At 45.0% G+C, this 25,704-nt stretch overlaps 1 protein-coding gene across 2 annotated transcripts in view; it reads left to right on the top strand.

Moving 5' to 3' along the window:
- Positions 1 to 25,704, top strand: part of cep131 (centrosomal protein 131) — a 44,456-nt gene that overhangs the window by 13,583 nt on the left and 5,169 nt on the right. The window contains exons 4-23 of one of the 2 annotated variants that reach the window (XM_029699020.1): positions 1 to 63; positions 3,343 to 3,476; positions 6,851 to 6,955; positions 7,179 to 7,361; positions 7,705 to 7,828; positions 10,464 to 10,580; positions 11,268 to 11,502; positions 11,685 to 11,785; positions 11,986 to 12,165; positions 12,514 to 12,705; positions 13,054 to 13,188; positions 13,455 to 13,580; positions 13,714 to 13,830; positions 14,160 to 14,189; positions 14,788 to 14,890; positions 15,226 to 15,427; positions 20,159 to 20,266; positions 20,839 to 20,956; positions 22,972 to 23,046; positions 25,023 to 25,165. The exon at positions 1 to 63 is cut by the window's left edge and continues 49 nt beyond it. In XM_029699020.1, the coding sequence (XP_029554880.1) occupies positions 1 to 63; positions 3,343 to 3,476; positions 6,851 to 6,955; positions 7,179 to 7,361; positions 7,705 to 7,828; positions 10,464 to 10,580; positions 11,268 to 11,502; positions 11,685 to 11,785; positions 11,986 to 12,165; positions 12,514 to 12,705; positions 13,054 to 13,188; positions 13,455 to 13,580; positions 13,714 to 13,830; positions 14,160 to 14,189; positions 14,788 to 14,890; positions 15,226 to 15,427; positions 20,159 to 20,266; positions 20,839 to 20,956; positions 22,972 to 23,046; positions 25,023 to 25,165 (2,591 nt within the window). The remainder of the gene's footprint in view (positions 64 to 3,342; positions 3,477 to 6,850; positions 6,956 to 7,178; positions 7,362 to 7,704; positions 7,829 to 10,463; positions 10,581 to 11,267; positions 11,503 to 11,684; positions 11,786 to 11,985; positions 12,166 to 12,513; positions 12,706 to 13,053; positions 13,189 to 13,454; positions 13,581 to 13,713; positions 13,831 to 14,159; positions 14,190 to 14,787; positions 14,891 to 15,225; positions 15,428 to 20,158; positions 20,267 to 20,838; positions 20,957 to 22,971; positions 23,047 to 25,022; positions 25,166 to 25,704) is intronic. The other variant, XM_029699021.1, reaches the window with a different exon arrangement.

Here is a 25,704-nt window from a genome sequence, read left to right as displayed (position 1 = left end):
GGACGCAGGAAACTGGCCAGCCTCAGTAAGGCCTCCCCGGACCGTACCACCTGGAACATCCTGGTACTTAATCTATCCCCTCTCAGTGTCCTCTACTGTCCCACTCTCCCCTATGGTCCCACTGTCCTCTACTGTCCCACTCTCCCCTATGGTCTCACTGTCCTCTACTGTCCCACTCTCCCCTATGGTCCCACTGTCCTCTACTGTCCCACTCTCCCCTATGGTCCCACTGTCCTCTAATATCCTAATGTCATCTGTCTCACTGTCCTCTACTGTCCCACTCTCCCCTATGGTCCCACTGTCCTCTACTGTCCCACTCTCCCCTATGGTCCCACTGTCCTCTAATATCCTAATGTCATCTGTCTCACTGTCCTCTACTGTCCCACTCTCCCCTATGGTCCCACTGTCCTCTACTGTCCCACTCTCTCCTATGGTCCCACTGTCCTCTACTGTCCCACTCTCTCCTATGGTCCCACTGTCCTCTAATATCCTACTGTCATCTGTCTCACTGTCCTCTACTGTCCCACTCTCCCCTATGGTCTCACTGTCCTCTACTGTCCCACTCTCCCCTATGGTCCCACTGTCCTCTACTGTCCCACTCTCCCCTATGGTCCTACTGTCCCACTCTCCCCTATGGTCTCACTGTCCTCTACTGGCCCACTCTCCCCTATGGTCCCACTGTCCTCTACTGTCCCACTCTCTCCTATGGTCCCACTGTCCTCTAATATCCTACTGTCATCTGTCTCACTGTCCTCTACTGTCCCACTCTCCCCTATGGTCCCACTGTCCTCTACTGTCCCACTCTCCCCTATGGTCCTACTGTCCCACTCTCCCCTATGGTCTCACTGTCCTCTACTGTCCCACTCTCCCCTATGGTCCCACTGTCCTCTACTGTCCCACTCCCCTATGGTCTCACTGTCCTCTACTGTCCCACTCTCCCCTATGGTCCTACTGTCCCACTCTCCCCTATGGTCTCACTGTCCTCTACTGTCCCACTCTCCCCTATGGTCCCACTGTCCTCTACTGTCCCACTCCCCTATGGTCTCACTGTCCTCTACTGTCCCACTCTCCCCTATGGTCTCACTGTCCTCTACTGTCCCACTCTCCCCTATGGTCCCACTGTCCTCTAATATCCTAATGTCATCTGTCTCACTGTCCTCTACTGTCCCACTCTCCCCTATGGTCCCACTGTCCTCTACTGTCCCACTCTCCCCTATGGTCCCACTGTCCTCTAATATCCTAATGTCATCTGTCTCACTGTCCTCTACTGTCCCACTCTCCCCTATGGTCCCACTGTCCTCTACTGTCCCACTCTCCCCTATGGTCCCACTGTCCTCTAATATCCTAATGTCATCTGTCTCACTGTCCTCTACTGTCCCACTCTCCCCTATGGTCCCACTGTCCTCTACTGTCCCACTCTCCCCTATGGTCTCACTGTCCTCTACTGTCCCACTCTCCCCTATGGTCCCACTGTCCTCTACTGTCCCACTCTCCCCTATGGTCCTACTGTCCCACTCTCCCCTATGGTCTCACTGTCCTCTACTGTCCCACTCTCCCCTATGGTCCCACTGTCCTCTACTGTCCCACTCTCTCCTATGGTCCCACTGTCCTCTAATATCCTACTGTCATCTGTCTCACTGTCCTCTACTGTCCCACTCTCCCCTATGGTCCCACTGTCCTCTACTGTCCCACTCTCCCCTATGGTCCTACTGTCCCACTCTCCCCTATGGTCTCACTGTCCTCTACTGTCCCACTCTCCCCTATCGTCCCACTGTCCTCTACTGTCCCACTCCCCTATGGTCTCACTGTCCTCTACTGTCCCACTCTCCCCTATGGTCCTACTGTCCCACTCTCCCCTATGGTCTCACTGTCCTCTACTGTCCCACTCTCCCCTATGGTCCCACTGTCCTCTACTGTCCCACTCCCCTATGGTCTCACTGTCCTCTACTGTCCCACTCTCCCCTATGGTCTCACTGTCCTCTACTGTCCCACTCTCCCCTATGGTCCCACTGTCCTCTAATATCCTAATGTCATCTGTCTCACTGTCCTCTACTGTCCCACTCTCCCCTATGGTCCCACTGTCCTCTACTGTCCCACTCTCCCCTATGGTCCCACTGTCCTCTAATATCCTAATGTCATCTGTCTCACTGTCCTCTACTGTCCCACTCTCCCCTATGGTCTCACTGTCCTCTACTGTCCCACTCTCCCCTATGGTCCCACTGTCCTCTACTGTCCCACTCTCCCCTATGGTCTCACTGTCCTCTACTGTCCCACTCTCCCCTATGGTCCCACTGTCCTCTACTGTCCCACTCCCCTATGGTCTCACTGTCCTCTACTGTCCCACTCTCCCCTATGGTCTCACTGTCCTCTACTGTCCCACTCTCCCCTATGGTCCCACTGTCCTCTAATATCCTAATGTCATCTGTCTCACTGTCCTCTACTGTCCCACTCTCCCCTATGGTCCCACTGTCCTCTACTGTCCCACTCTCCCCTATGGTCCCACTGTCCTCTAATATCCTAATGTCATCTGTCTCACTGTCCTCTACTGTCCCACTCTCCCCTATGGTCCCACTGTCCTCTACTGTCCCACTCTCCCCTATGGTCCCACTGTCCTCTAATATCCTAATGTCATCTGTCTCACTGTCCTCTACTGTCCCACTCTCCCCTATGGTCCCACTGTCCTCTACTGTCCCACTCTCCCCTATGGTCTCACTGTCCTCTACTGTCCCACTCTCCCCTATGGTCCCACTGTCCTCTACTGTCCCACTCTCCCCTATGGTTCCACTGTCCTCTAATATCCTACTGTCCTCTAATATCCTACTGTCATCTGTCCCACTGTCCTCTACTGTCCCACTCTCTCCTATGGTCTCACTGTCCTCTACTGTCCCACTCTCTCCTATGGTCTCACTGTCCTCTACTGTCCCACTCTCCCCTATGGTCCTACTGTCTACTGTCCCACTCTCTCCTATGGTCCCACTGTCCTCTAATATCCTACTGTCATCTGTCCCACTGTAATCTACTGTCTCACAATCAAATCAGATTTTGTCTCACTGTCCTTTACTGTCCTCTACTGTCTCACTATCCTTTACTGTCCTCTACTGTCTCACTGTCCTCTATCTACTCAGATCAATCAATTATAAATCCCTTTTTACAACAACAGTTCTCAGGGTCACAAAGTACTATACAGTAACCTCTATCACATAGCCTGCTGCAGAGGTTATAATGGACAGTGAATATATCCTCCAACTCAGTATTGCGTTATATCTAGGTATGCTGCTACACTTTGATCCAATGGTTGTGGATCACAGAAACCTGACTTGTGCATTTCCTTTCCCGTTTCAGGATGACCAGCCAAGAGCATTCCCTATACCCACCAGCTCTCGCTCCACGGGCAGTGTGGATTCCCCCATCACCAGTGGCCAGAAGAGGAGAGAGACCGGGGTATCCCTGGCTGCCAACTTCACCGCTAACAACAGGTGGGTCGCCTTGCACGCAAGCGCACACACACACACGCGCATACACCAAGGTTTCTGTGAGGAAAATATGACGCCGGGCATTTGACCAGCAGTGTTTTAATTAATTAAATGTAATTTCCCAGATCCATATGCATTGGTTGCGTAACCTGAATAGGGTGTCCACGCATGGTGCTCAGAATGCCAGAAATCACATTAAGTTTATGGTAATTCAGCGTAACAGAACATGCAACTCCGATGCCACAGCGTGCTTCGTTCTTACTGAATTCTGATGAGCAATTTGAAGATGTTAAAGCTGCCTATGTATTCTAAGATTTCCCTAATGTAAATTTCATTCAATTGCCAAAATAGCTTAGTGTTTCAGTTCTCTCTTGCGCAACATTGACTGATATTTCAATAAATGAAAAGGCTAAAGTCAATTTTTTAGCAATGCGATATATTTTCACTTAGTGATGTTTAAAAAAAAAATATATATATATATTTTTTTTTAAATAATATATCAAATCCTGTATGGATATGACAGGTATGTTTCTGAAGACGTGTATCACATGTCTGAGGGTTGAAGGATTTATCACACCATCTCAACAGTAAGAGACGTATGTGTACTTGGAGGTGAATTATAATGATAATGTGTACTTTGTTAATATTGATAGCTCTGACTGAGAAGCTCATGTGTCATCTCGCTCCTCTCCTGACTCACTGAGGGTATGGAGTGACCCCCCCCCCACAAAGTAAAAACTAAACTCAAATTAGAAATAACTTACAAAGCTGTTATTCAGTGTGCTAATGGTTGGTTAGTGAGATGTCGCTCAAATTCATAAATAAAATTGTATTGACAAATAAATTATTCAGGCCCAATTTTAAATATTCTTGATGCCTCTTTCTTGATTATTGAACTGTGTAAACATTTGTCTAGTCATATAACATTTTTATCATTAAGAACAGGTCTGTTTGCATATTTCAAGACATGGCATGTGGGGGTAGTGAGATACCCGGTGGGTTGGCTGATTGTCTTCTCATCTAGAACAATGTATTGATTGGTTAATCAATCATTCTGCCATTATTAACACAATGGATAAATCTAATGATTTATTACTGAAATATTTAAAGTATGTAGTTTCAGGCCATGTTGCAAACAGTGCAGGCACTAGAGATGGGGGTGTGAGCATGCGGGTCTGGGCAGAGGAGATGTAGTCGTTTGTGTGCGTCTGTATGTTTTGTATTTGGTGTAAAAAAAATAACAAAAAAAAATAAAAGGTGTTTTGATTGCTATAGGTGATGTCAATCATTATTGTTGTATTTTTTATTTTTTTATCTCAAGACTCGGATTTGTAATGGGGGTTAATTATAACATTTGTTACAGTTAACCCCTTACTTAAAAATCTATGGTATTTTATGTGGTATTTAGACATTCACATAATTACAGGGAGGGGGGAAAAATACACTGCTCAAAAAAATAAAGGGAACACTTAAACAACACAATGTAACTCAAAGTCAATCACACTTCTGTGAAATCAAACTGTCCACTGAGGAAGCAACACTGATTGACAATACATTTCACATGCTGTTGTGCAAATGGAATAGACAACAGGTGGAAATTATAGGCAATTAGCAAGACACCCCCAATAAAGGAGTGGTTCTGCAGGTGGTGACCACAGACCACTTCTCAGTTCCTATGCTTCCTGGCTGATGTTTTGGTCACTTTTGAATGCTGGCGGTGCTTTCACTCTAGTGGTAGCATGAGACGGAGTCTACAACCCACACAAGTGGCTCAGGTAGTGCAGCTCATCCAGGATGGCACATCAATGCGAGCTGTGGCAAGAAGGTTTGCTGTGTCTGTCAGCGTAGTGTCCAGAGCATGGAGGCGCTACCAAGAGACAGGCCAGTACATCAGGAGACGTGGAGGAGGCCGTAGGAGGGCAACAACCCAACAACAGGACCGCTACCTCCACCTTTGTGCAAGGAGGAGCACTGCCAGAGCCCTGCAAAATGACCTCCAGCAGGCCACAAATGTGCATGTGTCTGCTCAAACGGTCAGAAACAGACTCCATGAGGGTGGTGTGAGGGCCCGACGTCCACAGGTGGGGGTTGTGCTTACAGCCCAACACGGTGCAGGACGTTTGGCATTTGCCAGAGAACACCAAGATTGGCAAATTCGCCACTGGTGCCCTGTGCTCTTCACAGATGAAAGCAGGTTCACACTGAGCACATGTGACAGACATGACAGAGCCTGGAGACGCCGTGGAGAACGTTCTGCTGCCTGCAACATCCTCCAGCATGACCGGTTTGGCGGTGGGTCAGTCATGGTGTGGGGTGGCATTTCTTTGGGGGGCCGCACAGCCCTCCATGTGCTCGCCAGAGGTAGCCTGACTGCCATTAGGTACCGAGATGAGATCCTCAAACCCCTTGTGAGACCATATGCTGGTGCGGTTGGCCCTGGGTCCCTCCTAATGCAAGATAATGCTAGACCTCATGTGGCTGGAGTGTGTCAGCAGTTCCTGCAAGAGGAAGGCATTAATGCTATGGAATGGCCCGCCCGTTCCCCAGACCTGAATCCGGAAGGAGATCCCTCAGGAGACCATCCGCCACCTCATCAGGAGCATGCCCAGGCATTGTAGGGAGGTCATACAGGCACGTGGAGGCCACACACACTACTGAGCCTCATTTTGACTTGTTTTAAGAACATTACATCAAAGTTGGATCAGCCTGTAGTGTGGTTTTCCACTTTAATTTTGAGTGTGACTCCAAATCCAGACCTCCATGGGTTGATAAATTGGATTTCCATTGATTTATTTTTGTATGATTTTGTTGTCAGCACATTCAACTATGTAAAGAAAAAAGGTTTTAATAAGATTATTTCATTCATTCAGATCTAGGATGTGTCATTTTAGTGTTCCCTTTATTTTTTTGAGCAGTGTATTTGATCCCCTGCTGATTTTGTATGTTTGCCCACTGACAAAGAAATTATCAGTCTATAATTTTAATGGTAGGTTTATTTGAACAGTGAGAGACTTGGCGATGGTCTTGTAGCCCATTCCAGCCTTGTGTCTACAATCTTGTCCCTGACATCCTTGGAGAGCTCTTTGGTCTTGGCCATGGTGGAGAGTGACAGTGTGAAACACGAGGGACATTTTACTTCCACCACTGTCGGTTGAATTGTAAACAACTAGTATGTCCTAAACTTCTTTACAGTGTGAAGTGGAAGCAAAGATATTTATGTATAAAAATATTATGAAACTACCTCAAATATTATTTTCATACTAAGCAAAATCCTAAAACTGTTTGTTCTCCGGTCTTCCCTACTTTGCTATGATAGTTTGTCAATCAGGGTTGACACTCTAAGGGTGTGCAGTGACATTCTGCCCCGGATATTTTAGGAGCAACAAGGGAGCTGTGGGGAACTCTGTCACAACCATCTTGCATAACAACTACTCTGACAAACCCCTCACCCCCAAGAGCTCCAACCAGAAACCCTCCTTCAAGTGAGTCAAAAATAACGTAAATAATTTCATTGTCTTTCATTTAGTCTTTTGCAGCATACAGTAAACATATACTGTATGTATTAGTACTTCAAAGGTTTGTACTGTGTTGATAAGAAGTATGTGAAAGTACTTGGTGACAACTGCTGATGTAAAAAGGCTTTATAAATACATTTGATTGATACTAAGTTAATGTTCATGTCTCTCTCTCTTTCTGTGTGCTCAGTAACATCCTGAAAGCCACAGTGAATGACGAGGGACCCCTGGAGAGCAGCTCTCTGACCACCAAGTCCCAGAAGAACTTCTCCTCGTCCTCCTCTACATCTAACAACAATGCTGCCCAGCGCAGCCCCAGAGGCTCCCCCAGCCTGCCCCGCAGGAGAGAGGTCACCGAGGAGGAGGCCGAGAGGTCAGAGTTCACTCAGCAAGGCACCTTGGGAATCAATGCTCTTGTGTTGTAATGTTTTCTCTGGCAAATGTCTTTAGTAGTGGCCTTGCACATTCTCTGTCATGGATTTTACAGTGGTGGAAACTCCCTCCAGCCAAAGCTTACACCAGCTCTTTGCTTTTAAATCCATGATGGGGTTTGTGCAAGTGCAATTGTTTTGGGGGGAAAAGCAGGATGCGGTCACAATGCTTTAAGTCACTCTCCGTCCTTCTAGCTCCTTGTATTGATTTGTGGTGAACATTTTTTTGGAGCATATTGCTCATCTTAGTCCTAACCTTTGACCTCTTTGTTGTTGTGTCTGTAGGTTCATCCAGCAGGTGAACCAGGCAGCGGTGACTATCCAGCGGTGGTATAGACGCCACACCAGGAGACAGTCACAGCACGCCAGCCAGGCTACCCTCAGACGCATCCTCACCACCAAGAAGAAGGTAAACGTCTGGTCTGCCTGATGTCTGTTTAGCTGAGTAGACCACCACCACACAATACTGCTAGGCCATTGTGGTTTAATCCACTGAATCCATCGTCACTAGCACTGCGTCCATAGAATTAATGTCCTAATAAGATAATATACAGTACCAGTCAAAAGTTGACACACCTACTCATTCAAGGGATTTTCTTAATTTTTTACTATATTCTACATTGTATGAAATAACTATGAAATAACACTTGGAATCATGTAGTAACTAAAAAAAGTGTTAATATATTTTATATTTGAGATTCTTCAAAGTAGCCACCCTTTGCCTTGATGACAGCTTTGCACACTCTTGGCATTCTCTCAACCAGCTTCACCTGAAATGCTTTTCCAACAGTCTGGAAGGAGTTCCCACATATGCTGAGCTCTTGTTGGCTGCTTTTCCTTCACTCTGCGGTCCAACTCATCCCAAACCATCTCAATTGGGTTGAAGTCGGATGACTGTGAAGGCCAGGTTATCTGATGCAGCACTCCATCACTCTCCTTCTTGGTCAAATAGCCCTTACACAGTCTGGAGGTGTGTTGGGTCATTGTCCTGTTGAAAAATAAATGATAATCCCACTAAGCGCAAACCAGATGGGATGGCGTATCGCTGCAAAATGCTGTGGTAGCCATGCTGGTTAAGTGTGCCAGCAAAGCACCATCACACCTCCTCCTCCATGCTTCACGGTGGGAAGTACACTTGCAGAGATCATCCGTTCACCTACTCTGCGTCTCACAAAGACACGGCGGTTGGAACCAAAAATCTAAAATTTGGACTCATCAGACCAAAAGACAAATTTTCACCTGTCTAATGTCCATTGCTCGTGTTTCTTGGCCCAAGCAAGTCTCTTCTTATTATTGGTGTCCTTAAGCAGTATTTTCTTGCCAGCAATTCGACCATGAAGGCCTGATTCACGCAGTCTCCTCCGAACAGCTGTTGAGATGTGTCTGTTACTTGTTCTCTGTGAAGCATTTGTTCGGGCTGCAATCTGAGGTGCAGTTAACTCTAATGAACTTGTCCTCTGCAGCAGAGGTATCTATGGGTCTTCCATTCCTCTGGTGGTCCTCATGAGTCAATTTAATGATAGCGCTTGATGGTTTTTGTGAGTGCACTTGAAGAAACGCTCAACGTTTAAGTTTTCCCAGATTGACTGACCTTCATGTCATAAAGTAATGATGGACTGTTGTTTTTCTTAGCTTATTTGAGCTGTTCTTGCCATAATATGGACTTGGTCTTTTACCGAATAGGGCTATCTTCTGTATACCACCCCTACCTTGTCACAACACAACTGATTGGCTCAAACGCATTAAGAAGGAAATAAATTCCGCAAATTAACTTTTAACAAGGTACACCTGTTAATTGAAATGCATTTCAGGTGACTACCTCATGAAGCTGGTTGAGAGAATGCCAAGAGTGTGCAAAGCTGTCATCAAGGCACACTTTTTTGGTTACTACATGATTCCATATGTGTTATTTCATAGTTTTAATGTCTTCACTATTATTCTACAATGTAGAAAAAAATTAAGAAAAACCCTTGAATGTGTAGGTGTGTCCAAACTTTTGACTGGTACTGTATATGCTACTTGGCAGACACTTTTATCCAAAGTGACTTCTGGTATAGTGGATACAGTGTGCAATACCTTCAGAAAGAGTTCATACCCCTTGACTTAATCCACATTTTGTTGTTATAGCCTGAAGTGGATTAAAATATATGTTTTTTCTCACCCATCTACACACAATACCCGATAATGACAAATGTTCCCCCAAACATAACGCTTTGTATCCAGGACAAAAAGTACATTTGTAAGCCAATTATTTTTGCAGGATTATTTAAGTGCCTTGTTGCAAACAGGATGCATGTTTTTTGAATGTTTTTGTTCTGTACAGGCTTCTTTCTTTTCACTCTCATTTAGGTTAGTATTGCGAGAGTAACTACAATGTTGTTGTGTCATTTTTCTCCTATCACAGCCATTAAACTCTAACTGTTTAAAGTCACCATTGGCCTCATGGTGAACACCCCTGAGCAGTTTCCTTCCTCTCCGGCAACTGAGTATTGTTGTAGTGACTGGATGAATTGATACACCATCCAAAGCCTAATTAATAACTTCACCATGCTCAAAGGGATATTTTAGAGTCAGCTTTTCTTTTTTTTAACACTTCTACCAAACGGTGCATGAAATCCTCGACTGAGGGACTTTTCAGATAATTGTAGTTGTGGGGTACAGACATGGTAGTTATTAAAAAATCATGTTAACCTCTATTATTGAACACGGAATGAGTCCATGCAACTTATTATGTGATTTGTTAAGCACATTTTTAGTCCTGAACTTATTTAGGCTTGCCATAATAAAGGAGTTGAATACTTATTGACTCAAGACATTTCAGCGTTAATGTTTTTTCTAAAATGTTCTACGACCAAAATCTCCACTTTGACATTATGTGGTATTGTGTGTAGTTCAGTGACGCAATCTCAATTTTAATAGATTTTTATTTAAGGCTGTAACACAACATTTGGGAAAATGAAAGGGGTGTGAATACTTTCTGAAAGCACTGCATATAATCCCTGTGGGAATTGAACCCACAACCTTTTTGTGTTTACCGTGTGAAGGAACGAGAACAGAGAGCAGAGGAGGAGAAGTCTCCAGAGGTGCAGAAGAAGAAGGAGGAGGACCGGAAAAGGATTCGTGAGGAGAAGGCTCGTCTTGCCCGCGTCGCAGCCATTCAGGTATTATAGAGGGAATATTTACACAGCCTCAGCGAAGGTATACAGGATGACTGAATTATTGCTGAATGTATAGTTGAACTATAGCTGAACTTCCTACAGTAAACGTCCCTTATTGTACCTGAGTCATAACACAGTGGACTCTAGGCTTTTCTTTGTTAGATCCCACTCCCTCAACTACACCTTTCTGTCTTTCAGACACTTACTTTTCAACCCCAAATGTTCCCTAACCCCAACAAATGCCGCTCCTTCGGTTTTTGTTGTATCCACGATGCCCCATCAAGTGCCTGCTTCCCCCCTCCACGTTTTCCTTTCCCAACAAATGCCAAAGGCTTCAGTCTTCATGACACAAATGTAGTAGATTAGAGAAACACCTTGCAGACAGTTCCCATGTAGCCTGGGTGTCGGTCCGTTCCTGCTCACTAACCAACTACTTGTAATTTTTGACTTGACAATGAGTGACATGGAGTTGGCAAAATGGCGCAAACAGATCTGGAACAAGACTAGTTTATACTCTGGGGTGAAGTTTCCCATAGGTACAGATTTTAAGATCAGCTTCCCTTAACCTTTATCATTACTGGGAAAAATGCTAAACTGGCCCAAGATCAGTGTCTAGGGGCAACTTCACCCTAGTCCCCTGGTCTCTCTGGCCCTGCCTGCCTAATGTCGCCCCCTCCTGCTGTATTGTAGGAGCTGCAGCAGAAGAGAGCCCAGAGGGCTGCTGAGATACAGGCCTCGGCCCAAGAGGAGATGGAGACCCTGAGACACAGTGGCAAGGTGGGCCGTAAGAAACCCCCCAAGACCACCACCTCCTCCCCCAGCAACAAGACCACCACCTCCTCCCCCAGCAACAAGAGCCCCACATCCCCCAGCAACAGGAACCCTATCTCCCCCACTGGCTCTGACGTCAAGGCCCAGAACACAGGTCAGTCTCTCCCTGGACCTCTAATGGAAACTTTCCCCGTCAAGCCTAGTGCAGTCATGGATGTAATGTAAATTACTGTGCAGTGTGCACTTCCTTTCTCCATTGCCAGCTAAAATACCCTGTCCTGTAAGCACATATAGTTGCATATAGATGTTGCCCTCATGTTTTTCCTCTGTCTGCAGACTCTAACAATGTGAACATTGTGACTGACCTGGATGACGTCACCAACTTGAGACCGCTGTCCCCTGCACTGTCCAATCGCAGAGACTCTCAATGCTCTCAGGTAACAAACCATTGATTCCAGCTCTAAATTTACCATAACAGTATGAGATCTGATCTTTGGAATATTCCCATTTGTTTATGCATTGTCTCATTCTTAAACCTGACTTACTGATCTGGAAATCGTCTACAAAACCGGTGCATTCAGGCTGATTTAATCTCATCTATGTCCTGACGCTGTATTTGTTCTTCTTTGTATAACAGGAGATTCTGCAGCGGTCAGTGAGTGTGGAGGACCAGCGCCAAGGGGCGCCGTCGAGCAGAGCCCAGTCTAAGACCACCCTGAACGACCTGCTGGACACTCTGAAGCTCCTCGAGGAAGAACCAGAGAGGCTGTCTGAGCCCAAGAGCTACCACAAGGAGAAGTACTCCTGGATAGACGAGGTAAGGCTGCACTACATTCCACAAAGTTGTACCCTTCCCTCTGCCCTTGTTCACTCTCCTTAGCAGATCTGAAGCTACTTGTATCTGGTTTCTAACCATATCGCTTTTATCTGTTTCACACCTTGATTCACCTCAGCTCTTGGTAATGCCTTGTAATGCAATAGATTTCAACTACTTGATGTCTACTCTACTTTTAGCCTTTCATTTTTTTAATGAGCTAACACAGTCTTGGGATGTGCAGGAGACCCCAGTGGTGCAAACCCAAGTCGGTCACATACATTTTTAGTTTTCTCTCCCTTCCCCTCCCTGACCACTGATAAGATGTTTGTATGATTTATATTCTATCAGGATGGAGATTCCAACTCCCTGACCACTGATAACCTGGAGCGTCATGGCCAGCTGGTCCATACCCCTGTGCTGCCAGACGGGGGCGCTCTCCTCTCTGAGGCCAAACTACAGAGCATCATGAGCTTCCTGGATGAGATGGAGAAGTCTGAACAGGAGAGACCTCGATCTGTCACCTCAGGGTCACACAAAGAGGTGAGGGGAGACTCGCTCAATGCCATTGTCCCGACGTTGTTAATAAAATAAGGATTTGCGAGTGCTGGACTTGCCTTCATTTCTGACCTAGACCAACAACCTCTCAATGCTGATAATGAGGGGTATTTAGTTCTCCCGATGTGACTTTTATTATACACACCTCTCCAATCTAGAGATGTGACTTGAGCCTTTCATTTACCCCACCATATAGGGTTAGGTAGATCATGTTTTAGGTTAGATCTTGAGCTGAAAGGGTGATTGCAATCAGGTGTTGCTGAAATAGTTAGATGTTAGTGAGTTGGACTGTGTGTGTTGCAGTGTGTGAGCTCTGTCTCTGTCCGTCTCTAGATGTTGTCTGAAGAGGAGCTTGCGGGAATAGAGCAGGCCTCGGCCACGGCTGCTGAGGTCACTGGCTCCATGATGAGACTGAAGTTGGAGCTGGAGGAGAAGAGGCGCACCGTCAACATGCTGCAGACCGCTCTGGTGAGAACGTGAATAACATTCACTGTATTCCATCACTAGATCCATCTCACAGCCGTATGGGATGTTTTCTTTTTCACAGGGGAACACTTATTAATTGCAGATGTCATCTCTTTACCCCATCTCCATCTGTTTTTACTAAGACAACTTTGGGTGGCCAAATTGAATCGCGGGCCACCTGTTGCCTATCCCTGGCCTATAGCGTTCACATGCTAAGCTGTCCCATCTGTCTCTCTCGCCCATTCTCCACCCCTCTCTCTCTGTCCCAGACCCAGCAGAGGGAGTTGACAGTGAGGCATGTGAAGGAGACAGAGAAGGAATTGAACAGGAACTTCACTCTGCAGAAAGAGCAGTATGAAGCCACCATCCAGAGACACCTCACCTTTATAGACCAGGTACACACACACACGACCCCCATTACTCTTATCCAAAATCCAAGGCTACGCCATCACTCTCTCCTTTGAACGGAAATGTCGTTAGCGCCTCTTCTCTCTCTCATATTAGTCTATTTTCTCTCTGTTTGTGCAGCTAATAGACGATAAGAAGGCTCTGAGTGAGCGCTGTGAGGGAGTGGTGGGAGAGCTCAAACTAGTGGATCACAAATACACCAAGAAGATCGGCCAGATGCAGGAGCAGCATGAACTGGTAAGGGGTGACACACACACACTTCTTACAGTACTGACATCTGCCATCCTCTGTCCTGGCCACTAGGATGCAGACTCGAGCCATCCACCACTATGGCTTAGAGGAAGCAGAGGAGATCAGTAGTTGTGTTTTTATCTGTGTTTGTGGTTTAACAGTCTCTTCTGCGGCTAGCGACTTCTCTCTGCTTCTGCTTTGTTGCCTTGCCATTATGTGTTTGCCTGCTTTGCTTGCTTCTGCTATTGTTGCTTTTTAATCACTCTGTTTTTTTTTCTCTTTCCTCCTCCTTTCCTCCTCTGTCCTGTCTGTTTCTCATTTTCCTCTGGCTCTAGGTGTGGCAAATTCTGGGTCCCTTGTGCGAGGTAACCTTTTTCCCTAACCCACTCATCACTCCCGTCTTGCTCTTCTTTCTTTCATTCATTTTGTTCATTTGTCCTTTCTCCTGTCAGGACTCTATATATGCATGTGAGTCTATTCTGGTACGGTCTGCCTCTGTCTGTCTGTAGACTTGGTGTTGTAACAGTTTTTAAACCCCTGTCCTAGGCAGCTGACTAACCCTACAGTATGTGTTCTCTCAGCCCTTGTCTGTCTGTCTGTCTGTCTGCAGTCTTACCCCATTAAAACACTTAAACCCTATTCTTTCATACCATTTCCCTCATGTGGAATGTAGCCTCACACACCATTCCTGTTTGCATATCAAAACCAATGATATAAACATTTTAATATGAATATATGTATGTCTATCATCACTACACTCTCATCTATTCTTGGTCACATGGGATGTAGCCTAATCTTTTGCCTACAGAAATGACCCTTGATGTTTCTTTGAGGCACCTTTTGTCATGACAGAGATGGTGTCGCTACCGTGTCCCTCCCAGTCACTGTAGTAACTTCTCTCCAAAGGAAGATTGACCTTTGACATTTAACCCTAACCTCTAACCTGCCCCTCTTCATCCTCAGGAGATCAAGAAGCTGAAAGAGTTGATGAGTGCCACAGAGAAGGTCCGCAGGGAGAAGTGGATCGACGAGAAGACCAAGAAGATAAAAGAGATCACTGTGAAAGGTGAGAGGGGGGCCTCAGTTGAAGCTGCCTCATTTGAAGCTGCCTCGAAGGCAAGATCTAGGATCTGCTTACCCTACGCTAACCTCCACTAAATCTTATTAGGGAGAAAAATACCTGAAACTGACCCAAGTTCAGTGTCTAGGGTCAACTTAATTTCACTTCTGAGAAGTACATGCATAGATCTAAATGTTTTTTATCTCTTCACAATTACAGTAATGACTTTGTTTGCAGTGTAACAATTCTGCTGTGTTTATTTCTGTGTTAACTGGTGATGTTTCTCTTTCTCTCCTCTCTCGTACTTTTTGTTCTTGTTCTTCCTCTTCGCTTTGTGCCAGGTCTGGAGCCAGAGATCCAGAAGCTGATCTGTAAACACAAGCAAGAGCTGAAAAAGCTGCGGGTCCTTCATGAGGCTGAGCTGCTGCAGGCAGATGAGAGGGCAGCCCAACGCTACGTTGGCCAGAGTGAAGAGCTACGACAACACTTGGAGAGAGACCGGGACGAGCAGTGTCAGAGAGAGAGGGAACTGGCCAAGCAGAGGTTTGTATGCACACCATATATGCACGCACGTGAGCTCACACACATTCACACTACGATAACACTGGCAGTGTAAAGGCAAGACACGAAACCCCAAGTAATGGACAGGAAGTAGGTTTATAAGTAATGTATCACCAAACCACCCATATCGATACTTAACCAATGGGGTTGTCTTTCAGAAGCTGAATTCATTGGAGTATGTGTGGTGGAGAGATGTCTTTCTGTGTGAGCGCCCGCGTGTGCATGCCCCCCGCGTGGGAGCGCGTTGTACAGATGGCCTTGTTTCCACCAGTCTGTTCTTTCCCACACGCCCTGGTGTCATTTTGTGGAGCTGCTGTGTGGTGTGGTCACACTGCCTGCTCTGTAGTGATAAGAGTGAAGGACTAGATAACAATGAAAGCGCCAGGAAGGCAGTGCTTGCGTCCTAAATGGCACCCTATTATATAGTGCACTACTTCTGACCAGGGCCCACAGGGCTCTAATCAAAAGTAGTGTGGAATAGGGTGCCATTTGGGATGTAGGCCGGTGACTGACCCCATTTTCAAATCAGGAAACCCCACAAACCTAACCATTTAGAAAATTTAAATTCGATTTAAATAAGCTTAAGGTAGCAAATTAGCAACAAAATTCGACACGATCATTGACCTTCATACAAAAATTCCTCACTTTGTGGACAGATTCGTCACTTCGTCACGCTTTACCGTTTCCTTTCTGCCGCCATTCCACCCATTATGACATCATTGACCTGAATGGGGACACCCGTTTTCTTAATTATTTCTATTGCTGTCAGGAGGAGAGGAGAAAATGTGTCTATTTGAATGGTTTTTACATTGACTGTGGTCATTTGGCTGGTCAATTACCGCCATCCAAAATTCCACGACCGTCACAACCCAATTGGAGCGTATCATTGGTTAAAGTCCCCCTTCCAGAGGAAGTTGCTGACACTATTTTGACCTAATTCCTGTCCAAGTGCGGAAATGCTTGTTTAGTTCCACCCGCCGAACTATGATGTATGGCTCCTTAAAAATATTGATTAATATGACATGCACATCTCCAACGTCTCTTGCACAGCGCACACGCCGCAATTTGTAAACAAACCAAACGGTCAGGGTAGCTTAGCTAATCGCTACGAAGCACAGCACATTTAATGGTAGCTAGGTCAAGTCAAAGGACAATCCACTCTCCCGCCATCTTTTTGCAAAAGAATTGAAGGATCAAAGATTAATACAGAATTTACTGGAGTTTTACCGGCGACGCTAAATGCTAGCTAACCTATTCCCTTGACCAATAAAGCTAGCTAGCCAGGTAGCTAGCACCCGTAACTTAACAACTGTGAATAATTGGTTCCAAAGTTGTTTCAAGCATAAGAGTATCTTTAACTATGCTAGCTACCATTCAACTGTTTTTCTGATAAACTAATTATCTGAAAATGGTGCAGTCGCGTTAGGACTGGTAAAGGAGTGATTTACTCACTGAGCTATATATGAACTTTGCTACTTCATATGGGTTAGCTTCACCGTACAGTTACCTATACTATAGCTTGTTAGTGCCCCATAGGACTACACTTGCTGCTACTGTAGCGCTGCCGTGTTGCACCTGTGTTGAAATTTCACCTATCCATGTCTTCATCCACATTTGATTTCACTAGCTAGCTATCCAGCTAATGTTAGCTAGGTGATGCTAGCCATAAAGATGGCTCCTAATACGTTTTTTGGCTAATGTGTGCCTTGCCAGGCTGCTTACTATAGCCAAATGATTGGCAGTAGCTCATAAGAATAATATTAGCTTTTTTCTTATTCACCGTTTTACCGCCAGGCTATCCACCATCTCGATCTAAGTGCATTAGACAGAAGTAATCCGTAGCACCAGGTTGTAAACAGGAATAAGCCCACATACATACATGTTTTGTAAGTGGTTCCAAATGATATAAAACCAGCCCTCGCAAGACGCGTATAGTCAGGTCGAAATGTATGTCATTTTATCAGACGCAGAAAAAAAAAACATATTACCCCATTCAAGCACAAATATATCATACTTCGACTAAAATCAGCCAGCGACTGATGTGGTGTACTCCTCAATGCCATCAGAAGAATCCCGGAACATATTGCAGTCTGTGCTTAAATATCACATTAAATATGACGTTTACATAAGTATTCAGACCCTTTACTCAGTACTTTGTTGAAGCACCTTCGGCAGCAATTACAGCATTGAGTCTTCTTGGGTATGACGCTACAAGCTTGGCACACCTGTATTTTGGGAGTTTCTCCCATTCTTCTCTGCAGATCCTCTCAAGCTCTGTCAGGTTAAATGGGGAGCGCGTCTGCACAGCTATTTTCAGGTCTCTCCAGAGATGTACGATCGGGTTCAAATCCGGGCTCTGGCTGGGCCACTCAAGGACATTCAGAGACTTGTCTCAAAGCCACTCCTGCGTTGTCTTGGCTGTGTGCTTAGGGTTGTTGTCCTGTTGGAAGGTGAACCTTTGCCCCAGTCTGAGGTCCTGAGTGCTCTGGAGCAGGTTTTCATGAAGGATCTTTGCTCTGTTCCTCATCCCTCAATCCGGACTAGTCTCCCAGTCTCTGCCACTGAAAAACATCCCCACAGCATGATGCTGCCACCACCATGCTTCAGCGTAGGGATGGTGCCAGGTTTCTTCCAGACGTGACGATTGGCATTCAAACCAAGAGTTCAGTCTTGGTTTCATCAGACCAGAGAATCTTGTTTCTCATGGTCAGAGTCCTTTTAGGTGTCGTTTGGCAAACTCCAAGCGGGCTGTCATGTGCTTTTTACTGAGGAGTGGCTTCCGTCTGGTCATTCTACCATAGTCCCTATTTGAGTAGTGCTGCAGAGATGGTTGTCCTTCTGGAATGTTCTCCCATCTCCACAGAGGAACTCCGGAGCTCTGTCAGAGTGACCATCGGGTTCTTGGTCACCTCCCTGACCAATGCCCTTCTTCCCCGATTGCTCAGTTTGTCCGGGCGGCCAGTTCTAGGAAGAGTCTTGGTGGTTCCAAACTTCTTCCATTTAAGAATGATGGAGGCCACTGTGTTCTTGGGGACCTTCATTGCTGTAGAAATGTTTTGTTACCCTTCCCCAGATCTGTGCCTCAACACAATCCTATCTCAGAGCTCATGGCTTGGTTTTTGCTCTGACATGTACTGTCAACTGTGGGACCTTATATAGACAGGTGTGTGCCTTTTCCAAATCATGTCCAATTAATTGAGTTTACCACAGGTGGACTCCAATCAAGTTGTAGAAACATCTCAAGGATGATCAATGGGAACAGGATGCATCTGAGCTCAATTTCGAGTCTCAAAGCAAAGGGTTGAATACTTATGTAAATAAGCTAGTTCTGTTTTTTATTTTTAATACATTTGCAAAAATGTCTAAAAACCTGTTCGCTTTGTCATAATGGGTTATTGTGTGTAGATTAATGAAGAAAAACATTTCTTTAATCAATTTTAGAATAAGGCTGTAACGTGACAAAATGTGGAAAAAGTGCACCCTTAACTGGTAATCTCTGTATACCTGTTGCAAAAGACCCGCAGGTTGATGCTTATTTATAAAACCCTTTTAGGAGGGAGTGAGGCCTATCTGAGATACCTTCTGCAGCCCTCATCCACCACACCCGTTCTGCCAGTCACATTCTGTTAAATGTCCCCAAAGCACACATCCCTGGGTCGCTCCTCTTTTCAGTTCGCTGCAGCTAGCGACTGGAACGAGCTGCACCAAACACTCAAACTGGACAGTTTTATCTCCATCTCTTCATTGAAAGACTCAATCATGGACACTTTTACTGACAGTTGTGGCTGCTTTGTGTGATGTATTGTTGTCTCTACCTTCTTGCCTTTGTGCTGTTGTCTGCGCCCAATAATGTTTGTACCATGGTTTGTGCTGCTGCCATGTGATGGTGCTACCATGCTGTGTTGCCATGTGTTGCTGCCATGCTATGTTGTCTTAGGTCTCTCTTTTATGTAGTGTTGTGGTGTCTCTCTTACCATGATATGTGTGTTGTCCTATATCTTTTTTTTATTTATCCCAGCTCCCGTCCCCACATTAGGCCTTTTGCCATTTGGTAGGCCGTCATTGTAAATAAGAATTTGTTCTTAATTAAAATGCCTTTTATTTCTATGGCATGTTCAATGGAAACTAAGTTTAAAAACTCAGACGCATTTTGGCTACATGGCCTTCATCAGGGAGGCCCCTTTTTTTCATCAGGGAGGCCCCAAATAAAGGCATTTTAATGAATTATATGAAGTGCCTTGGTCCTCCTTTCTTTTTGATGGCCAATTTGCCCCTTTTACCAAAGAGCACCTTCTATCTTCCAAAATCTACTATTGTGTACCTCAGCAGCGCTTCAATTCCTCATCTAATTTTTGTTCTACAAGAATTTGTTCTTAACTGACGTGCATAGTTAAATAATATAAAAAGTCAAGGTGTCTGAATACTTTTCGAATGCACTGTATGTGTATTCCTGTCAGTTTTGAGAAGCAGAGGGTTAGGGTTAGAGATGTCTTTGTATGTTTATTGGATAGAGAGAGAGTGGTGATAGGATGTAGAGTATGCTATATTGGAGTATTAGCAGTGGGATGGATTCTAACCCGTGCTGCAGCTGTATAGTGCACCGGAGGCAGCAGCCTAGACCACTAGAGTAGACCACCCTAGGCCACAGGGTTACAGATGTTTAACTGTGTTGTGTGTGTGTGTGTGTTTGTGTTTGTGTTTGTTCCCGGTCAGGTTTGAGAAGCAGCTAGCGGAGGAGGAGATGTCTTTACAGCAGCAGAGGAGGAGACTCTACAAGGAGGTGTCTGAGGAGAAGGAGAGACTCAACCAGCTGGCCGCCAGGTGATGTCAAAGGTCATATAGATAAGATGGAGGCTGACACCCATTGTTGTCATCTCTATATGTCTAGACCTAACACTTCAGTCGCTGGGGACACTGGTGTGTACAATTAGACTGATGACATGGCCTAGATTTGACTTTACTGTACAGCATCTAGTACATTAGAATCATACAGTACTTGGGCTATCATGTGATGATGTGTGTGTGTGTGTGTGTAGTAATGTAATCTCAAAAATCCAGATCTTAAATCTTGCGTAATTCCGCCAGATGCTCGATTAGGTTCTGGGGCAGATTTATGAGAAACATTACAAGCGAAGTTTCCACCCCCCCCTAAACGGGACATATGGGACAAACTCGAAAGATGGGAGCACCTACAAAATTGTGATTTGTCCAAATGATCAGTGACAAACATCTGCGTACCGAGATAAAGTTCCTCGTTAGTCGTCACATGCCACATTCTGTTGACAGACGCTACGATACCATCCTATGTTACGTGCATCTGTCCACGAGAGATTACTAGTCATGTAATGCCTACTATTTGATGTGTGTTAATGTCCTCTATCACCGCCCTGCAGGCAGCGTGCTGAGCTGGAGGACCTGAGGAAGCAACTGGAGGATAACAGCTCCCTGGCAGGGAGAGCTCTGAGAGAAGAGCTGGAGAAGAGCAGGGAGGAGCAGGAGAGGAGGCACCAGGTAATGGACGGTACCTGTCCCTTCCACAATAATAATATAAATTATTATACAACGGGTGGTTTGTAATTCCCATTGTTAGAGCCTATCCTGCCCATTATATACTCGACAACATACACAGAGCCAGTACATTCATAATAAGTGACGTTGTTACCTAGCAACGCACTACTACTACTACTATTTTTACAGATCCACTGCCCAGCCATGCAATTGATAAACTTGATCTCGACTGTAAAAAGCATCTAGACATTATCTCCGACATTTGCTACGTTGTTGTAATATTGAATTTCGATCTCTACCTCGTCCTATAGTAATGTGGGAGTTGGGACGAGACAGACAGGCAGCTTTTCTCAGCCAGTCGAAATCATGATTTGGCATACTTTTATAGATATGCTGTATGCATAAAGTACCAGTCAAAAGTATGGACACACCTACTCATTCAAGGGTTTTTCTTTATTTTTACTATTTTCTACATTGTAGAAGAATAGTGAAGATATCAAAACTATCAAATAACACATATGGAATCATGTAGTAAGCAAAAAAGTGTTAAACAAATCCAAATATATTTTAGATTCTTCAAAGTAGCCATCCTTTGCCTTGATGACAGCTTTGCAAACTCTTGCTCTGGCACCCCAATGGTGGAACAAGCTCCCTCACGGCGCCAGGTCAGCGGAGTCAATCACCACCTTCCGGAGACACCTGAAACCCCACCTCTTTAAGGAATACCTGGGATAGGATAAAGTAATCCTTCTAACCCCCCCAAAAAATAAAAATAAAAGATATAGATGTACGATTGTAAAGTGGTTGTTCCACTGGATATCATAAGGTGAATGCACCAATTTGTAAGTCACTCTGGATAAGAGCGTCTGCTAAATGACGTAAATGTAATTCTCTCAACCAGCTTCACCTGGAATGCTTTTCCAACAGTCTTGAAGGAGTTCCCACACATTCTGAGCAACTGTTGGCTGCTTTTCCTTCACTCTGCGGTCCAACTCATCCCAAACTCTCTCAATTAGGTTGAGGTCAGGTGATTGTGGAGATCAGATCATCTGATGCAGCACTCCATCACTCTCCTTCTTGGTCAAATAGCCCTTACACAGCCTGGAGGAGTGTTGGGCCATTGTCCTGTTGAATAACAAATGAGCGCAAACCAGATGGGATGGCGTATCGCTGCAGAATGCTGTGGTAGCCATGCTGGTTAAGTGTGCCTTGAATTCTAAATAAATCACAGTGTCACCAGCAAAGCACCATCACACCTCCTCCTCCATGCTTCTCGGTGGGAACCACACATGCGGAGATCATCCATTCACCTACTAATTCGACCATGAAGGCCTGATTCACGCAGTCTCCTCTGAACAGTTAATGTTGAGATGTCTGTTACTTGAACTCTGAAGCATTTATTTGGGCTGCAATTTCTGAGCCTGGTAACTCAAATTAACTTAACCTCTGCAGCAGAGATAACTCTGGGTCTTCCTTTCCTGTGGCAGTCCTCATGAGAGCCAGTTTCATTGCGCTTGATCGTTTTTGCAACTGCACTTTTAAGACATTTCTCCATAGCAACCATTTTTGTTTGCCATAGTAACCTGCAAAGTTCTGGAACCATCAACCAGTGCTTGGTTTTGTTTTGCTTTACATGCAATTGACACTAGCGACCAGTGAACGCCTAAAATTGCATTTGACAACCAGTGTTAGTGAATGTAGCATCACGTTTTGTTGAAACATTTACGGTTTGGGAAAGAATCTTGCTTTTTAATGCTTGTAACCCGTTGTATAAAATCATTGACCACGTCACAGCCGTGATACAAATTTCAAAACACATGTCCTCTTGTATTTTTGCTGAAATGATGCCATTTAGCAGATGCTTTTATCCAAAACCAACAATCTTGGCTTTGCAAGCGCCATGCTCTTCCAACGGAGCTTCAAAGGACCATAGAGACCAGCCTACAGACTCTGACTGGCTAACATGGGTTGTGTTTTGTGGTCTGGTCTGGTAGTAACTTTGATCCTTGTCTGTCTAGGTGGAGATAAAAGCCCTCAGAGAACGCCTGGAGATCGAGAAACAGACCTGGGAGGAGAACTACATGAAGAAGGAGGTGTGTGTGCATGCGTGAACACTTTGTCCATGTCTGTATGTTTGTCCCCTCTCCCTCCCTACTTGCTTGTTAAGCACTCTAGCTAAATGCACTCCCTCTCTCCTAGCACTGCTATGGTGCAGTGTGGCAGACCACTACACACTCAGCACTGCATTGGCCAACTTGGCCAGTGTCCTAACAGCCCACGCTGTCAAACCCAGGTTATGTCCATAGTAGGGCTGTGGCGGTCATGAAATTTTGGCAGCCGGTGATTGTCAAGCAAATAACTGCCGGTCTAACGGTAATTGACCATTAATTAACATAAACACATTTAGCATCTCCTGGCTTACTTGCATAGCCTACAAATTACTAATGCAGACATCTACGTTTTTAAAAGTCTAAGTCCATCACAATAAATCCATTATTTATTTTAGACATGTCTAAAGAAATGTGATATGAAGAAAATGTTGTCTGTTTCAGAAGTACAGAATAGCATACTCTGAGTTGTCCTTATGTTATTCCCTGATCTGGCTATGCAATATGGCTGTGGGCTACACTAGTTCATAGCAGACAAGATTTGCTTAGAATTCCATGGCGATATTTTATAGTGTGAACAATACAATTGAACATAGCTGAATAAAATAGAAAGAATATTTTTTCCAAACAATTTGAGTGAGTGCGCACATGTGGCTATTCTGTGTTTAGCAGCTAACAAAGGAACAGGTACTCCTATATGCTTAATTTAGAGTTTATTATGATACAAAAATGTGATACAAAAGTTGGGCTATATGTTTAGATTTTTTATACTTTCTAAGGCTGCATGATGCGACTCTAATGATGATTTGAAAAAAGTTGCGCGAAAAGCATGAGCTCTGTTTTTGTTTTTTCGCAGGCTGTACACACTTCATCAGTCACTCATTCACAATTTGACAAGCACTTGATAATGTCTTATATTTGCCATGGTAAATTCATCATTCACAAGTGATAGGCTTATATTGTCACCCATCAGACTATTCTTGATTTAGTCTTGTCTTTGCATATACTAAATAATATATGTGTGAAATTTGTTTTTATTTAGAATGGACCATTATCATGCACCTGTATCGAAACAGGGGCAGCGGGAAAAAATACATGTAATCTTTGCACTTAAATAGCGAATGGAGGATGCTATTCCCGTGGTTAATTTTCATGCCATCCTATTGTAAAGAGAAGCAATGTGCTTAATATTAGGCAAGTTGAGAAATAAATATAGTAGGCCTAGCCTATAGAAAGCTGATGGGATCCTCTTTTTAATAGAGACACTGTTTTCTGACGCAATTGCATAGCCTATAGAAATGATTAGATTTTCAACACATTTGCATTGATGGCAGAGTGATTAGAGGGACAATACCGTGCTGACAACCAGGCAGCATCAGAGTTTGGAGAAGCCTAATTACCGTGACTAAACGGTCACGTTTCTGCCGCTTCCCTCGTCGGATCGGGCCAGGTCTGGATCTGACCAGGTCTATATGCAACGGGTCTAGTTGTCCTCGGGTCTGTTCGTAGCGGGTCTCTGTATTTAAAACATGTATTTCTGCTTATCTGGTCCTTTCAGGAAGGCCTCTAGCAACCACCCTCACACACAGGGTTTTTTTCCATGGGCCTTTTAAAGGGGGATTTTTTCATTGTGTTTGGGAGTTGGCAGTTCTCTGAGCGATCTGAAACCACCACCTTCCCATCTGCCCCCACCCACTTCCTCGCTCCCCTCTTAAATGTCATGTGAATACTAAGACCCACAGGACAAAGGCCATATGGAGACGGGCAGGAAGGAAGGAAGGAAGGAAGGAAGGCAGAGGCGCTTCACAGCAGCAGTCAGAGAAACTAATGGTCACATTAGTCATAACAATCCCAGTTTCACAATGACCTTCACATGCACTGCTGCTGTTGTGCCAGTGGTTTGTCTCTATTCTGGCTTTAGGGTTCACCGTGTGTGTGTTTATGTGTGTGTGTGCGCACAGGAAGCATGGTTGTTGAGTCGAGAGCGCGAGCTGAAGGAGGAAGTACGTCGGGGGCGGGACAAAGAGATCGAGCTGGCCATTCAGAGGCTGGAGGAGGAGACAAGCGGGGCCCGCGACGAATGTGACCGGGCCGCTGACAATCGGTTAGTCATCTCACCATTAAATGTGACGTTTCCGTGTCCATGTCTGTGTGTTTGCAAGTGCTGCAAGGATTATGTGTATAAATATGCATATGGATGAACATACTACATGCTAGAGCATGTCTACATGTTGATATTTTTATTTAATTTAACCTTTATTTAACTGGGTAAGTCAGTTAAGAACAAATTCTTATTTACAATGATGGCCTACCTCCGCCAAACCCTAACCCAGACGACCCTGGGCCAATTATGCGCCACCCTATGGGACTCCCAATCACGGCCAGTTGGGATACAGCCTGAAATCGAACCAGGGTCTGTAGTGACACCTCTAGCGCTGAGATGCTGTGCCTTAGATCGCTGCGCCACTCGGGAGTCCCGATATACAGTGTTGATAGACGGTCTAGATGCTGATCTTGGGTCAGCTTTGCATTTCCCCTACTAATGGTTAAGGTTCGGATTGTGCGAGGGGAAAGCTGATCCTAGATCTGTACCTAGGGGAAACTTCACCTTGGAGCTTGATGTACTGTTTCTGACTATCTGTG

The sequence above is a fragment of the Salmo trutta genome, chromosome 18 (assembly GCF_901001165.1).
Source record: "Salmo trutta chromosome 18, fSalTru1.1, whole genome shotgun sequence".
Lineage (NCBI taxonomy): Eukaryota > Metazoa > Chordata > Actinopteri > Salmoniformes > Salmonidae > Salmo > Salmo trutta.
The sequence above is the reverse complement of the archived record's forward strand: the minus strand, read 5'-3'. Positions and strand labels throughout refer to the sequence as shown.